At 35.7% G+C, this 16,110-nt stretch overlaps 1 protein-coding gene across 1 annotated transcript; it reads right to left on the bottom strand.

The window, feature by feature from the left end:
- Window positions 1–2,718: 2,718 nt before the first annotated feature.
- Window positions 2,719–5,492, bottom strand: LOC145805774 (cell division control protein 2 homolog). Its single transcript, XM_082900982.1, has 8 exons — window positions 5,484–5,492; window positions 5,219–5,397; window positions 4,250–4,364; window positions 3,616–3,789; window positions 3,348–3,511; window positions 3,152–3,239; window positions 3,007–3,060; window positions 2,719–2,844 (listed from the first exon to the last, which is right to left on the bottom strand). Exons 1-8 carry the CDS (start codon window positions 5,490–5,492, stop codon window positions 2,719–2,721), a joined length of 909 nt encoding a protein of 302 aa, XP_082757108.1.
- Window positions 5,493–16,110: the final 10,618 nt, after the last annotated feature.

Here is a 16,110-nt window from a genome sequence, read left to right as displayed (position 1 = left end):
AAGTTTGACAATGTAATGCTGTCAAATGGGTTTCAAATCAACGAATGTGACAAGTGTATTTATGTCAAAGACACTGACAGAGGTTATGTCATTTTGTATCTATATGTTGATGATACGCTCATTATAGGTAGTAACGATGAAATGATCAAAACTACCAAGAAGTTGTTAAACTCTAAATTTGACATGAAGGATATGGGCATTGCAGATGTTATTCTGGGAATTAAGATTACCAGAATCTCTGGCGGAATTGTACTTTCTCAGTCTCATTATGTTGATAAGATACTTGAGAAGTTTAGTGGATCAGATACGAGTGTGTCATCGACACCTGTAGACTTAAGTCTACACTTTACCAAGAATAATAAAGAGAGTGTCTCTCAGTTAGAATATTCTCGGGTAATTGGAAGTTTAATGTATCTGATGAGTCTCGGTTAGCAGGCTTAGTAGATACACAAGTAATCCTGATGCTTCTCATTGGAAGGACATTATGCGGGTGTTAAGGTATTTACGCTACACTCAGGATTATGGGCTGCATTATACTCGATATCCAGCGGTGCTTGAAGGATATAGTGACGCGAATTGGATATCAGATATAAAGGACTCAAAATCTACTAGTGGATATGTGTTCACTCTTGGTGGGGCAGCCGTGTCTTGGAAATCTTCCGCGCAAACGTGTATATCTAGATCAACGATGGAATCAGAGTTTATTGCTTTGGATAAAGCAACGGAAGAAGCAGAATGGCTTCGCCATTTCATTGAAGATATTCCACGTTGGTCTAAACTTGTGCCAGCTATTTGTATTCATTGTGATTGTCAATCTGCAATTGGTAGGGCACAGAGTAATATGTATAATGGAAAGTCTAGACATATCCGTCGTAGACATAATTCCATACGACAACTACTCTCGAATGGAGTTGTCTCTTTAGACTTTGTAAAGTCTAAGGACAACTTTGCGGATCCGCTAACCAAAGGGTTAAGTCGAGTGTTAGTCGAAACGTCGTCAAAAGGAATGGGGTTAAGGCCTTTGGAAGTTACCGGAATGGAAACCCAACCTAGTTGACTGGAGATCCCAAGATCGAGGTTCAATGGGACAACCTAATTGCGTGTAACGGTGGTATGTCACTGAGGAGGTTAAACCTCCAGCCATTCCTTCTATTAGTGATACCTGCAAGTGTGGAGGATAAGCTGAGCTTTTAATGACTCTTATGTGTTAAGCTGTTGAGCTAAGTATTGCAGGATACTTTAGTAGAGTCACCTATGTGAGTTTGAAGTGGGGCCGCTTCTAGAAGAATTGGGCAGGCCAAGATTCTTTGAAACCACTCGCTGAACCAGGCTAGTGTCCAGGGCCACACAGGGCACACCAGTGAGAACATATTGGTGGTAGGAGTAATTCCCGTGTGAGATCTATTGTCTCAGTTTACATAAACGGTAGAGCAGTTCAAGATGTCTTATTCACTGATCTGCCAGTAAACTCGATAGGTTTTCACTGGGAGAGGTTCAAAGCCAAAAGCTACCTTCTCTGATGTCGGGGTTAGTCTGTTGTACTCTCTCTCAGAGTCTTTATTGTTGAACGATGTCCGTTTGTTGAGTCTTTCGGTCAATTTTTATTCATGTGGAGGATTGTTGGAAAAAATGATTTTTGGGGACTTTAATTTAATATTAAAGTGTGGTGACTTTAATTAAATATTAAAGTGGGTCCTAACCATTTTTTGTGTTGGGTCCAAGTGAGCCAAAAACCATTGGGTTTTGGAATAAGAAATTGTCAAGAAATTGCTTCATGATGTTAGATTCATGAATAGGATTTTAAAGAGTATTTAAATCTTTTTTCTTGGCTATAGAGTGTGAATCTTTTGGGCATCCATATTTTTCATTTTGTGGAAAGGGGCTATGGATGCTTGGTGTTTTAATGACTAGCCTTAAAGGCTGGAGGCTTTTCCTCTCTCCCCTATACATGTATAAATTGAGACCCTCCTGTCAAGTTTCAATATAGAAATTTTTTGCTTCCATTTTACAAGTCAGTTTGCTTGATAGTTCCTATTGTGAGAGAGTGCTACCATTGTTTTGTTCGCTAAGCTAGACAGATAGTGCTTCTGCCGTAGCTGGTTTTGACCGTCGTATCCTATGCGACAGACGCCGGGTTTCCTCAAGCACTCGACCCGTGAGGCGGCAAAATCTGTTTTAAGGAAACTGCTTCCGTGCAGGCTTCGGTTTTGTCTCTTTACCCTCTATTGTTTTTTGTGTATTTCTGTTGAAATTTAGTTGTAATTATCAGCATATGTTCTTGGTATATAATTTGTTTTCTTCATAAATCTATTTATTTAATTTCACAATTTTGAACAACAACACTATGCCAGGAAAAAAGAATAGAACATTTTGAACATAAAGTCTGTAATAAGCTTACCAGAATGATCAAATCAATCCAACAAAATCCAAAAAGTTTCATCCATGCAACAAACTAATGATGAAGTCAAGTCAAGTGCAAAGTTGGTTACAAAACAATTATCCAAATCAAGCCAAGTGTACCCAAATAGTCAGTAACATTGGGCACCTACTTCTGCTGTAATCCAAGAAGTAATGGGAACTCAAAACATCTAAATCTCTGTTGTTTTTCATCATTTTAAACATGTTTTTGCCTTTCCTTTGTAACATAAAGTTGGTAATCATCAATATAATCCAAAAGAGTTTCATCCAACAATCCAAAGAGTTTCATCCAAAAGGGTTCTATGCAAGTGCAAAGTTGGGTGCACCAAAAGCATCCACCAAATCAGCCGTAGTTGTACTCAAGAACTCGTGCCCTAGGGCAGCTTCTGCTGTAGTCCTCCTCTCCGGGTCCAAGGATAGAAGTCCCTGAAACACACTCAAATTTAATTGCAATATGAAACCATAAATATCAAATAGAATATTTGTGTCCAATTATTACTTTTAATTTAATTAATTTTTAGAAACTAATTCAATTAAATTCCTTGTCATTCTCTTGTATAAACTAATAAACTCGGTTCTCCAACATACCGAAAGTAGATCAAGTCCAGCGGGTTCAAGGTCTTTCAAAACAGCACCAAGATCCTGCAGAGGAAGCAACATATTTCATAAAATGCCCAGGTGCATGAATACATCGATATAAAATTAATTCAACCAAATTCTAAAAATAATTTACCATAGGAGGTGACTGGATCATGTCATGAGGAAAACTAGGTAGTGAAGCCACTCCTGGCCAGCTATCCTCGTTGGGAGTTCTCAACAAACTTAATTGCCAAAACACGTAGAAAACAAATCAATCCCAAACAATACACACAAAGCGAATCGAAAAGATAATTGTAAGCTACAAAATCACATTAATGGAAGTTATAAACCTCAAAATTTCTTGCAGAACATCAATTTCAGACTGGCCATTGAACAAAGGCTCCTTCATTACCATCTCAGCAAATAAACATCCCACAGACCACATATCAACAGCAACAGAGTAATGCTCGGAACTCATTAAAATTTCTGGTGCTCGGTAACCAAGGGTTACCAGCTAGAAGGAGAGAAATCAGAATTATGATACAACTTGCAATAGTTTATTCATGGAAGAGGTGTGCTTTGCCTATATAAACAGCGCTTAAAAGTACAAGTTTATACCTTAGGAGTAAGCATCAGGTCAGGGGAAACAAATCCCCTAGCATGTCCGAAATCCGCAATCTTTAGCGTATTTGAACGTGTATCAATTAGGAGATTATCGGGCTTCAGATCGCGGTGCAGAACTCCGTTGGAGTGGCAGTAAGATATCCCACAAAGAATCTGCTTCAGAAATTTCTGCATAACAAAAGTTACAATTTAGTGGTTGCATGGTAAGGGAATAAAAATTAAAAAAAGGGACAAGAATATAAATCACTTAGGACATGGAATTGCAGCAGAACTCTATAAATTGATGTTAATGAAACTATTTCCTTGGTTCGAACTAAACTTTCAACAAGATAATTTCTTGTTTCATTTACTAAATTTTCAAATAACCAAATACTAGGACAAAATGTTGAGAATTTTACAAATTAGAACTGACAAGTGGAAAACTCTTACAACTTATTCACATTCAACCTTTTATAAGGACAATTTTCCCCCAGATTGCAGCATCATTTTGACATGAGAAATGTGGCCTCATTTTTTACACAAATTTTCCTCAGATTGAAGGATCATTTTTCACAGCAATCATATGGGTGAACATTATAGAAATATGTTAGCAAGCCTACAAATTTATAAAAAATAGCATCTTTCTCACTTTGATAATAGCTGGATATTTTTCATCATGCCATGACATGTGCACCCTCAAATCCATAGCAACGTGCTCCAAAACCATACACAAAAACCCATCTTCGACGAAAACACGCTCCAACCTATCACCCAAAACAACAAAGGTTGTTAGGCAGTGCATACTTGTTGGCTTTTTGGTTTTCGAAGGTTATTTTTGTAATTATGAGCGTGCCAGCAAGGATCAATCAGTCCTTACAGAATTTTAATTGCCAACCAATTATTCAGACGATTGTGTTATGGTTCTTTCAGCCTCAATGAAGAAGACTTTTACTGGTGGCTTACTGGTAGCTTGATTTAGGAGAATTTAAGCATAAGAACAGTTAAATAAATTGAAGCATTTCATTAGTACGAAAAAATTACAATGATCTCGGCCTCGTAGAGATTTACAGTGGCAATATACTCAAAGACTACTCCTACAAATGAAGTGCAGTGCAGGAATTTAATGTACAGAAATGTAAAGAACAGGAAATAAAACTGGAATATGTAAAGTAAGACTGGTTTTCTTTAGATTTTTCTCGCCCCATTCTCTGAAGTCCTTCCTGCTATTTATACTCTTCAAAGATAACCATCGAATTGCACTTCAAACCGTCGAACTGCTCCTCCGTGATCGCTAATCATGCTACCTTATAAGTAGTTCCACTACGCCTTCACTTGCAGTTAGGCTTCCCTCCTATATTTGAATTTGAATGTGAGTAACCGTTGAAGCCACGTCACCTTGCATCTCTTTGTTGATCCGATGCTACTCAGATCTTATACCAACCAATATTAACTGCCACGTGTATGATCAGGATTGAAGACTTGACTTGTCTCCCCAAAGTACCCTTACTTTGCCACGCGTCGAATTGTCACTGGCTTGCATAAAATATGTAGCCAACAATACTAATATGATTACTATCAAGGGGTTATGTCATGGAGTTTTAAAAAATGTCATGCTTACCTCACGATATTTTGGTGACGTGAATCAAACAGCAACGAAGCTTCACGGATAGCACTGCAAGGTATCTCATCATCAGGCAAAAAGATCTTCTTTAATGCCATTTTTGTGTTGGTCAACCTGTCAATGGCCATCAAAACAATGGCTTGACTTCCCTGTAGAGATTCGTCAAAAAGGTCATACTGCCAAGTTCAACAACCAACTCAAGAATTAGTTCAACAGAAATTCATAGAATGTCAAACAACTAGAACAAAATGAGTATACGTACCCCTTCCATCTTCAGATGCAATCTTCAGAAACACAAGAAAAATCTAACGACTAGAAAGGAAAAACAATCAGAAAAGAGGAAAATATTTTAAAGAAAGAAAACAAGTGACGTAACACACATTCATGTCTACAAAATAGTCAAAAACAAAATTTACTTTGTTCATGATAATTCACAAATTGTCCAACTGATGATAGGGAAGGGGGGAGGGGTGTTAAAATGAGTGTTCGAAGAGCAATGCAATATATCATAATAAGTCAATTAAGAAGTATTACAAAAGAAAGAACAAGCAAAATACAATCACAGGCTCAACATCACCCAGAAAAGCTCACAGTTGAAATGCATATATTTGATATTAAGTTTCTTAGGGCACTCTTTGGTATTTGAGTCAGCCAAAGTAACTTTTAATTCATGTTTAGCTTGAATGATACAAATTTTTAGAGAGCGAGAGAAACAAAATATGAAAACTTATGGAGAAGGGGAGCAGAGTGACTGGCTTTGCCTCTTTTGTGACCCAACATAAAATTAAGAATCCTTACTAAGGATCAATGATTAAAACAAGAAAGCCTTAGGCAAGGCATTCTAGATTCAAACCTTGGTGAGGCAAATCATGAACCTCAGGTCTTGAAGCATAAGCTTTACAGTTTTTGCAATTTTATATTTACAAAACATGTAATATATACTTAAAATTAGTATAAATAAGTCCAAGAAAAAAGGTGCCTAAGAGTAGATAAATTGACTAAAATAAATTTCGAAGGCAACCCAAGTCCATTAATATGGTTCCAAGGTTTTGAAAACCGGACTGGACCGACCGGTTGAACCGGTGACCAGACCTAGTTCCGATCCGGATGACCCTCCAATGAATGTTTCTATGAAGCCTCGACACTCTAAAACATGTGCCATAGCAATGTCGGACACGAGAACATAACAAGGACACGTTAATTAGTTTTTTTAAGAGACACACCAACTAGTTTTTTAATTAATAGATTATCGATAAAAAATAACTAAATAAACGACAAGCTAAGAAGCATGGATACGGACATGTTGACACGACAATTTTAAAAAAAAGCATGACATAACACGTGGAGAACACACAAAATATATAGTTTTATGTATTTATTATATGTCATATATATATATATAATATTGAAAGACAATAAAAAATGCAACTTAATACTAATTTTTGTAGATGTACATTATTTTTGTTTTGTCTTTGTACCCTAGATAATTTTGTGTATGTAACTCATGGACGTATGTATCCCCCAAGTGTCTGAAGAGTGTCCAATTCTAAAAAAAATAAAAATAAAATAATAGGATATATTTGAACGAGTGTCCGACACATGTCGGGAAGTGTTTGAAAAGTGTCGGTGTCCAACGCGGACATGCCACCTTAGAAGTGTCCGTGTTTCATAGATGACAAGAGTTAACTTAACAGTGGTCATTCTTTCTTTTCTTTTTTTTATAAAAAATTTATTCTTAATTTTTGTTAATTTTGATTGCTTATAAATGTAATATTAATCCACTAACAAATAAAAATATAATATATATATATATATATATATTTCGTCGAGTGTGTATCCCTTTTTTTTTTTTTTTTTGAAAATATGTCCATAGTTAGATATGGTTTGATCATCCATATCACATAATTATTGATCTACAAATAATGATCATGCTTTTTTTGTTTCCTTGTCTCTCTCTTTTTTTCCACGACCCTATCTTTTACCGCATTCATTTCTAAAACCTAACTGCATCAATTGTTCGCAACATTTACAGAAAAATAAAATAATATCAACTACAGAAAAATTGCAAGAACCTGGATATGCAGATATATAATCGAATGACCATGTGTGTCGATATAGAGAGAGCTATATATATCTATATTCATAGAAAAGCACGGACACAAAATCAATCACTCAAAAAAACTCAAAATCAATCGCTCGAAATTGAAAACAACGAGAGACATTATACCAATCACCATTCGTCGATCTATATATATATATATATATATATTCACAGACAAGCACAGAAACAAAATCAATCACATGAAAACATAAACAAAAACAGAAACACAAAATCAATCGCTTGAAAATTGGAAAGAATGAGAGATATTAAACAAATATATACATATGTATATATATATATATTCACAGAAAAGCACAGAAACAAAATCAATCACACAAAAACAGAAACAGAAAGTCAATCACTCTGAAATTGGAAAGAGCGAGAGATATTGGAAGAATCACCGTGCGTGTCGATAAATATAGAGAGAAAGCTATATATATAATTCACAGAAAACGTAAATGCAAATCAGAACTAAAAATGCAACATAAGAGAAATGAAAACCTTGATTCATTCCTTGGAAACAAAAGTTGATGAAAATTTTCAAAAAACTATGTGTAAATGTGAGTAAGAGGTGCATTACCGAGCCGGATTATGGTGACGAAGCAAAGAGAGCTCTTCCAAGTGCAGAGGTGTGAAAGGTGTTTGTAGAGAGAAGTGAAGTATTGTTTGTATATATATACAGGGAGGGGAAAAAATTTAGGCTCTGTTTTCAGTTCCATCGCATGTGCAGGCGAGAGACAGAGCTTTCATAATTGCGTTCAATGTGATTCTGTAGTGAATTCTAATTCTAATTTTAATTTATTTTATTTTTGGTCAATGGACTGGGCAGTTGCTTGGTAGGCCCAATAAGGGTGGAAGGGACAAGTTTTTGGGTACTTACACTTTTCCGTTGGTGGCCCATTATTTCGGTGAATGATACATGACAGGTGGGCCTTCTGGGCTTCAAATACTTCTAGTTATATATATATAGAGTAATGCTACGTAGCTCGAAATCAACCCCCCGAATCCCCCTAATTTAAAAAACGACGTCGTTTTTTCAATTTTTTTTTTTTTTTGGGTTGAATCAGAAACGAAGAAGAAGAAGAAGAGAAGGGAGAAGAATAAGAAGGGAATGGAGAAGGGAGAACTGGACAGGAGGGGGCATAAACCAGGGGTGGAGGCGCGGCGGAGGCGAGGCGGAGGCCGAGCTACTGCGACGATTGGCGAACTGCTGCGACGATCGGCGATCGGCCGACGATCGGCCGAGCTTCTCTCCCTCTCTCTCTCTATTTCCCTCTCTCCTCTCCTCTCTCTTTCTCCCTCTCTCTCTCTCTCGCCTTCACCCTCTTTTCCCTCTCTTTTCCCTCTGTTTCCCTCTGTTTCCATTTTCAGGGGATTCGGGGGGGAGCTCATTCGAGCTCCCAAGCTTTATCCATATATATATTCAAAGCAATGAGATACCATTTAGATTTTTGTTGCTATGAATGGGCTGAGTTGTAGCAATCGGTACAGTTGATTGAGGTTTTCAATTGTAAGGATCGAGCCAATTCAAATTTTAATTTAATATAATCAAGGCCTAGATAATTTTCTTTATGCATAATTATATTGTTTAATTTTTTACGCGAATTAGTTTATCGATTTGCGAGAATGGTCTTCCATTTCAATTTGAGATTTGACAGATACGCCTCGTAGATAATTTCTTTTATTTTAAAATATTGAGTTTAATTATTTTGTTAATATTTTGGAGATTAGAATAATTATTTACACATTTGGGCTCCTAAAACTGTAATATTTATACGTAATGGAGATATTTTTGAGAAGGCATAGCAACCACTGTTATGCGACCTTCTCCGCTTCAATTTTACACTTAAATTCACATTTACCATTTATTTTTTTAGATACAAAAATGTGATTTGATGAAAGGACTATCAATGTCCGATCAACTTGATTTTCTTTTTTTTTTACAGGCATATTCTACTAAATATACCCTAAAAATTGAACGATTCAGATTATCAAAATTGACCCACATGGCCTCACAACAATGATTGTTATTCCACTCGCACAACAACTGTTATACCCCTGTTCTGTATTATGTTAATTTGTCCCTAATACGTATGTGATTATATGTTTTGATATGATTTTGTGTGCCATTATGTAAATATATGTGATTTTGGAATTCTATCTATTCACCGTAGGAATATCTGTTTGAATAATCTGCTTTGGAAATTAAATTGAGGGCCTTATCGGCCACATAACCCGAAATTGATTACACCATTGTGATTAGCGCAATTTTTATAGCCTACGGTGAAATTTAATTGAAAATTTTTTTGGGTCAAATTAAACTGATTAAATTGATGTATTAAGTGCCCAAATATTTTATAATGAAATATTGTGTTGAGTGGGGCTAAAAGGGGCCTTATTATAATCAATTCGTCTCCCTTATATCATTTTGGCTGATGCTAACTCAAGAGAGATAGGAGAGAGTCGGCCTTAGAGAGAGAGGGAGAGAATTGTGTAGTTTGGCTCAAGGCTTGGAAATCTTGAAGATTAAGTCCAAGAATTGACTAGAGTTTGGAAGATTAGACTCCTTGGTGAGTAATTCATGAATTTTAGTTATCATCTTGTGAATTCAAGTTTAATAGATGGTCAAAGAGCATGAATTAGTTTGAATGTAAGGGAATTGAGTTGCTTGTGTTCAATTGAAGGTCAATGAAGGCATGCATGTATATAATTGTTGCGGAAATGCATAATCTAGCATGTATTGAGTTGAACATGGAAATAAAGGTGTTAAATCTCACATGCAAGCATGCTTTTGTTGTATTCCATGAGAATGAACACCATTTGCATTGTTTGGGATGGAAATGAAATCAAGATTAGCATGCATGTTTGAATCATTAAGATATGAGCTTTGAATGTATGATTTTGTTTGTATTAGAATGAGTTGATGGGAGATTGGGGCATGCATGTGAATTAATTGTGAATTGGGCTCCATTGTAATGTGTTTTGGTGTTTATGGCATGTTAGCATAACTATATTTGAGATTTAAGCCATAACATGCATGTTTTGTTGGTTGAACTTCGAATTGGAGCTCAAGAACACAATCTGAAAAACCCAGATTTTTGATGTCCGCTCGAGCGGGGGAATAGCCGCTCGAGCCGGAAAATCGTGCTCCCAGCACTTTTTGCAGAGTTGGATGTCCGCTCGAGCGTGCTATCTTACGCTCGAGCGGGGAGTTTTTGTAGACAGGCCTTCCGCTCGAGCGCTCTATTCCACGCTCAAGCGTATTTTTCATGCAACCAATACTTTTGCAGGCCTTAAGGGTCCGCTCGAGCGGGGAAGTTGACGCTCGAGCGGGGACCCTGTTCTCTGAAATTTTGTATGCTCATTCTGTGTTTTGTTTTCCGTTCTCTTTCACTTGTAAACACTCTTAGGCATATGTTAAGCATTGTAAATGAGTTAATAAGATAAGAATAAAGCCTAAAGAGGAATATGTGAATCAAAGAACGGATTGAACTGTTAGTGACCCCTTTTGTGTTCATGAAATGTGTAGGGTCAAGCTCCAGGGCAAATCCGCAAGCCGATCACTGTGAGTAATATCGATATTTGAAAGCTTATCAATGTCCAATTGTGTATTCCCTTATAAGCTTTATGAGTTGCTAATTGGGATTGTGGACAAAAGTCTAACATGAATGAATAGATGGACCAAAGGTCATTTTGATAATGATAAATGGACCAAAGGTCGTTCTGATAGAAATAAATGGACCAAAGGTCATTTTGATAGAAATGAATGGACCGAAGGTCGTTTTGATAGAAATGAATGGACCGAAGGTTGTTTTGACATATATGAATGGACCGAAGGTCGTTTTGACATGAATGAGTGGGCCGAAGGACGTTTTGACATGAACGAGTGGGCCGAAGGCCGTTTTGACAGAAATGAATGGGCCGAAGGCCGTTTCGACATAAGTGAATGGGCCGAAGGCCGTTTTGCCATGAATGAAAATCTGAATGGGCCAAAAGCCAGAATGTTTGGAACTACAGTTACTTGATTTGAATTTCGTATAGTTATATATATCTGTTAAATAGAGTATGAATCGGGCCCAAGGCTATTTGAAGCACGTTATTCTACATATTGTTATGTAACTTCTGTATTTGATATTATTCACTGGGCTATCGCTCACGCTCATTCATGTGTTTGTAGGCGAGCCAAGAGAGGTCCAAACCCAACCCCAGTGAAGTCTGTCAGGAACAACATGAGTTTTGGAGAGTCAGCCTTGTGTCTCACGCACGAGACCCATCATTGCCATTTTGTTATGTATTTACCTTTTGTCTTTTTGGCAGGGACTCTATGTATATTTGTATATATTCTGTTATGGGTTGACTCAGTTGAATGATCCTGTCGGTAAAGAATTTTATGGTATTGTACTTTTGATGTGGGTTATTAACGTATATGTAAGTGATTTGTTTGATGTGCATATAAGTACGGCTCTGTGGACAAAGTTTTGAATTTGTGCTTCCGTTTGGCCCCTTTACTCTGTTGAGTTACGTTTGTTTTAGTATTGAGGTCGTAGGTAATCTCAGGATTACTGGCCGGTTATGTCCTTAACCCATAGGGGCGGGTTAGGGTCATGACAACAACCACCCATTTTCCTATTGCGATATATTTGGACTCGAAATAGCAATGTGCTATAAACATTAATCGATAATTGAGACGGAATACAAGCACTTGGTTTTAATCACTTGATATGGGATCTACTTAAGATCGTGTTTAGTTGATATGTTTGTTAGTATTTTAATATTATTATTTCAAAAATAAATTAATTTTGGTTCTTGCTATAAGATTAGAGTAATGATATATACAAACCAATTTTTTATACAAAATTTCTATAAAAAAACAATTTGATATCTTGTGATTCTATCATTTACAATCAAAACTCCAACAAGTATCATCATAATTTCAAATATACCATTAACATATTATTTTGAATGTGTTTTTAATATAATCATATCGTATGCGAATCATTTTTCATAAGATTATTCTAAAAAAAATAAAGCATTTAACTCTTTAACTATAACTATGTTAAAATCTAATCAAGAACGAAAAAAGAAAATCCAATAATATCAATTTAAAGAAGAAAAACTACTAATTAATTTTATTTCCATTTATTAATAATAGTATATTTTATTTCCATTTTACCCTTCCCCTGAAAACATGAATAAAAAATGGGAAAATTAGGGAAAAGTCCCTCTACAAGTTTGTGTAAGAGTTTAAAGGACATAAATAATTTTCTTCCTAGTTAAAGTCCTTGGAATTTCAAATTATAAAATAATAAGGACAAATTTTAATTATAATAGACCAAATTACCCTCCTCTCTTTGTCTCAGTTAGTCTTTCTCCTATCTGTTTCTCGTCTCTATTTCTCTGTCTCTCGTTTCTCTCTTTCCTCTCTATCTCTCTCTCTTGTCACTCATCTCTAGCAGATCCTCATTTCTGGCAGATCTGCGGACCTCACCGTCTCTCTCCTCGTCTTCTCCACTGCTAATGTCCACAACATCATAGCTCTCCTTTCCAGCTTTCCGAACTGCAGCCACTTCATCACGAAGTCCGCCGTCGAAGAGATCGTCACCGTTTACTAAGATCCAAGCGGACCTTTGCTCTAACGACTCTCCGGCGTTGCCGTCTGTTCCCTACTGGTCTTTATCATTGTTTCTAAAGAGAGACACAAATTTGCAGGTAGCAAACAAAGAGAGAGAGAGACAAAGAGGGAGAGAGAGAGAGAGAAAGAGAGATCGACGGTGGTGCTGGATCAAATGAATATTAGATGAAGACCAGAGCTTCCTCGCCAACACTGTTATCCTTTGATTTATGCGTGCGAGTCTCGGATCGGAGAAGGCAGTCCACCGCCGGCCGCCGTTATCACCAAGTCTGCTGTCAAAGAGATCGTTGTCAGAGAGATCTCTGTTCGCTCAAGTGAAGAAGGTTACTACCGACAAGGTACGGTCGATTGAAGCCTCCTTTTTTGCGTCATGTTTGACTGGAGGTATGACTTTCTGCCAAAGCGATACGGTATTTCGGTGGCTGCCTTGTCGAGCCCTGGCTCAAAGAAGAGAAAGTAATCGCCAATGGTTTTGCTTTAGTAAGTTTCCAGTGATGGTTTTGCTAGCATGTGGGTTTGAAAACCCTTTGAAGAAAATGTTCAACACATATGTGAGTTTGAAGAAAACCCTTTGCTAGTATGTGAGTTTGGTAAAGATGTCAAGGTCAACACAGATGCGTATTTCAAAGAAATTTTACTGACTCACTCAGTAACATTTTACTAAGTGACTGTGAGACATACAAGGAGCATTGTGGTATTGCTCGCTCTCTCTCTCTCTCTCTCTCCACTGATTTAAAACTCAGTGAAGTTTAGCTGAGTAAAATTGGTGAAGTCATATATATGTATTTATACTGTTTGTTAGGTTATGAAATTTTACTAAGACAGTGAAATTAATTAATCAATTAAATTGGGTATCAAGTAATAAATCATCAGAACTCTCTCTCTCTCTCTCCTAGCCAGTGCCTCCTCAACCTGTCTTTCTCTCTCTCCCTCTCTCTCTCTCTCTCTCTCCACTGATTTGCTTTAATTTTACTGAGGCAAAATCACTCAGTAAAATTTTACTGAGACAATGAAATTAATTAATCAATTAAATTGGGTACCAAGTAATAAATCATCAGAACTCTCTCTTTCCTAGCCAGTGCCTCCTCAGCCTATCTCTTTCTCTCTTTCTCTTTCCCTCTCTCTCTCTCTCTCTCTCTCTCTCTCTCTCTCTCTTTCCACTGATTTACTTTAATTTTACTAAGGCAACCACTCAGTGAAATTTTACTAAGACAGTGAAATTAATTAATCAATTAAATAGGGTATCAAGTAACAAATCATCAGAACTCTCTCTCCCTCCTAGCCAGTGCCTCCTCTTCCACACTTCCACCACGCAGACTCAGTGAAATTTTACTGAGTCAGTCAGTAAAATTTCTCTAAGTTTGAGAAATTTTTTGATTTAACTCCATTAATTAATTATTCAATTAAATTGGATATCAATTAGTTAATCATCAGAACTAACTCTCTCTCTCTCTCTCTCCCTTCCTCCCTCTCCCTCTTAGCTAGTGATATTTTAGTTTACCGGAGGGTCGTTGGAAATGTCTCCAGCAAAGTGAAATTCCGACAAAGTGAATTTTCATTGTATTAAATTAGTAAAATTTTAGATCACCAGAGATTTGCCAGAATGATCGCCGGAAAATTATTGTTGGTGACTGGAAGTGATCGCTGGAAAATTGTTGCCGGTAACTGGAAGTGATCACTGGTCGCCGATGGTCGCCGGTGGCCCAAGGTGGGTGCCGGTGGCTGGTGATAGTTGTCAGTTGTCAAGGTGGTGGTGGTAATAAAATTATATTAAGGGTAATATTGCCCATAAAAAATTTATTATCCTTAAACTAGTAACTATATTTTAGTTGTCCTTAGACTAATAAAATATTAAACTAGGGACCTTAAACTAAAAAGCCCATAAAAAATTTCATAAACAATTTCAATTTATTTAAATTTTAGTAATAACAATAGTTTTAATTGTTTTTTTTTAAAAAAAAAAATCATAAACAAAAGCATAAACACAAGATTAATTGATTATCTTACGTATTAAGTAATATATTAATTCACCCCAGTATTATTTTTCATATCTCTATTGATGGAATTTTAATAAAATTTTACATTTTTAGATTGTTTACCATTAAAAAAGATTCATAGTTTGAAGCAGCAGAAAAATGATGAAATTTACACCATAGTTTTTTGATCCAATTGTTATTTATGATTTTTTAAATGTAATATTTATAATTTGTACAATTAAAAATTATAAATTTAAGTAAATTAATATTATTTAAGAAATTGTTGTTCATATTAAATGAGAGCAAAATTGGGATATAATTCACAGTTATGGTGAATTGAACTTTTTGAAAATATTTTATAAAAAATAAGATTTAGTTGTTTATAACGAACCTTGACAGGACTCAATGGCAATTTTTAAGCAAAATAGGACTTACTGGTAATTTTTTCAATTTAAAAAATGAATGGTGGTATATAAATAAAAAATTTGATACGAATAAAAGTGTACATAAAATTAATACAAAATAATATGATAAATTTTAATTTTATTATTTTAAAGTAAAACCTATCAAGTAACTTATATTTTAAAAAAAATCTAAAAAATTGTTTCGAATGCTATATGAACATTATTTTTATTTGAAAATTTATGTAGGCTTTTGTAAATAATAATATGGTTTAATATACTCCTTTCATTTTGAAACAATCATAAAAATAAATTCTATTTAGAAAAATGTCACTGTCACATTATTTGGACTCTAGACTGGAGTATGAAAGAGTACATTTGAATGATGATATTGAAGACGTATATTAAAATACAAATAGGTTGAAAACAATTCTTCATCCTCAATTGTTACTTTATCCCAATCAAAACAACATCACAACTGACGCCGTGACACTAATGATGAGTCAAATATCACCACAATTTTAGAAAAACTTTAGACAAGTATTGGATGCAACTAGTTCGCATGATGAAATAATGAAGATAGAAACTTTTGATGAGGTTTTTCTTTACTTAGCTTTCGATTATTTAGTAAAACATGAAATGCTTGGTAAGGCATTATGGCCAAGAACAATACCTTTCGAAGTATTTGGCTTGAAATTTTTGAGGAAAAATGAGCTATATCAACCTAAGGGGGGGTATGGAGTGAATACTCTGTTTTAGCTGAATCCATATATAGATTG

The sequence above is a fragment of the Camellia sinensis genome, chromosome 13 (assembly GCF_055761805.1).
Source record: "Camellia sinensis isolate YWXY chromosome 13, ASM5576180v1, whole genome shotgun sequence".
Classification (NCBI taxonomy): Eukaryota; Viridiplantae; Streptophyta; class Magnoliopsida; order Ericales; family Theaceae; genus Camellia; species Camellia sinensis.
The sequence above is the reverse complement of the archived record's forward strand: the minus strand, read 5'-3'. Positions and strand labels throughout refer to the sequence as shown.

Bases quoted from the DNA above. Each gene is read 5' to 3' on its own strand.
- LOC145805774 (XM_082900982.1), bottom strand. The intron at 4,365-5,218 runs GTAAGCATGACA...TTTGGGTGATAG, and splicing joins CGTCACCAAAATATCGTGAG to GTTGGAGCGTGTTTTCGTCG. The intron at 2,845-3,006 runs GTATGTTGGAGA...AGTGTGTTTCAG, and splicing joins CTGGACTTGATCTACTTTCG to GGACTTCTATCCTTGGACCC.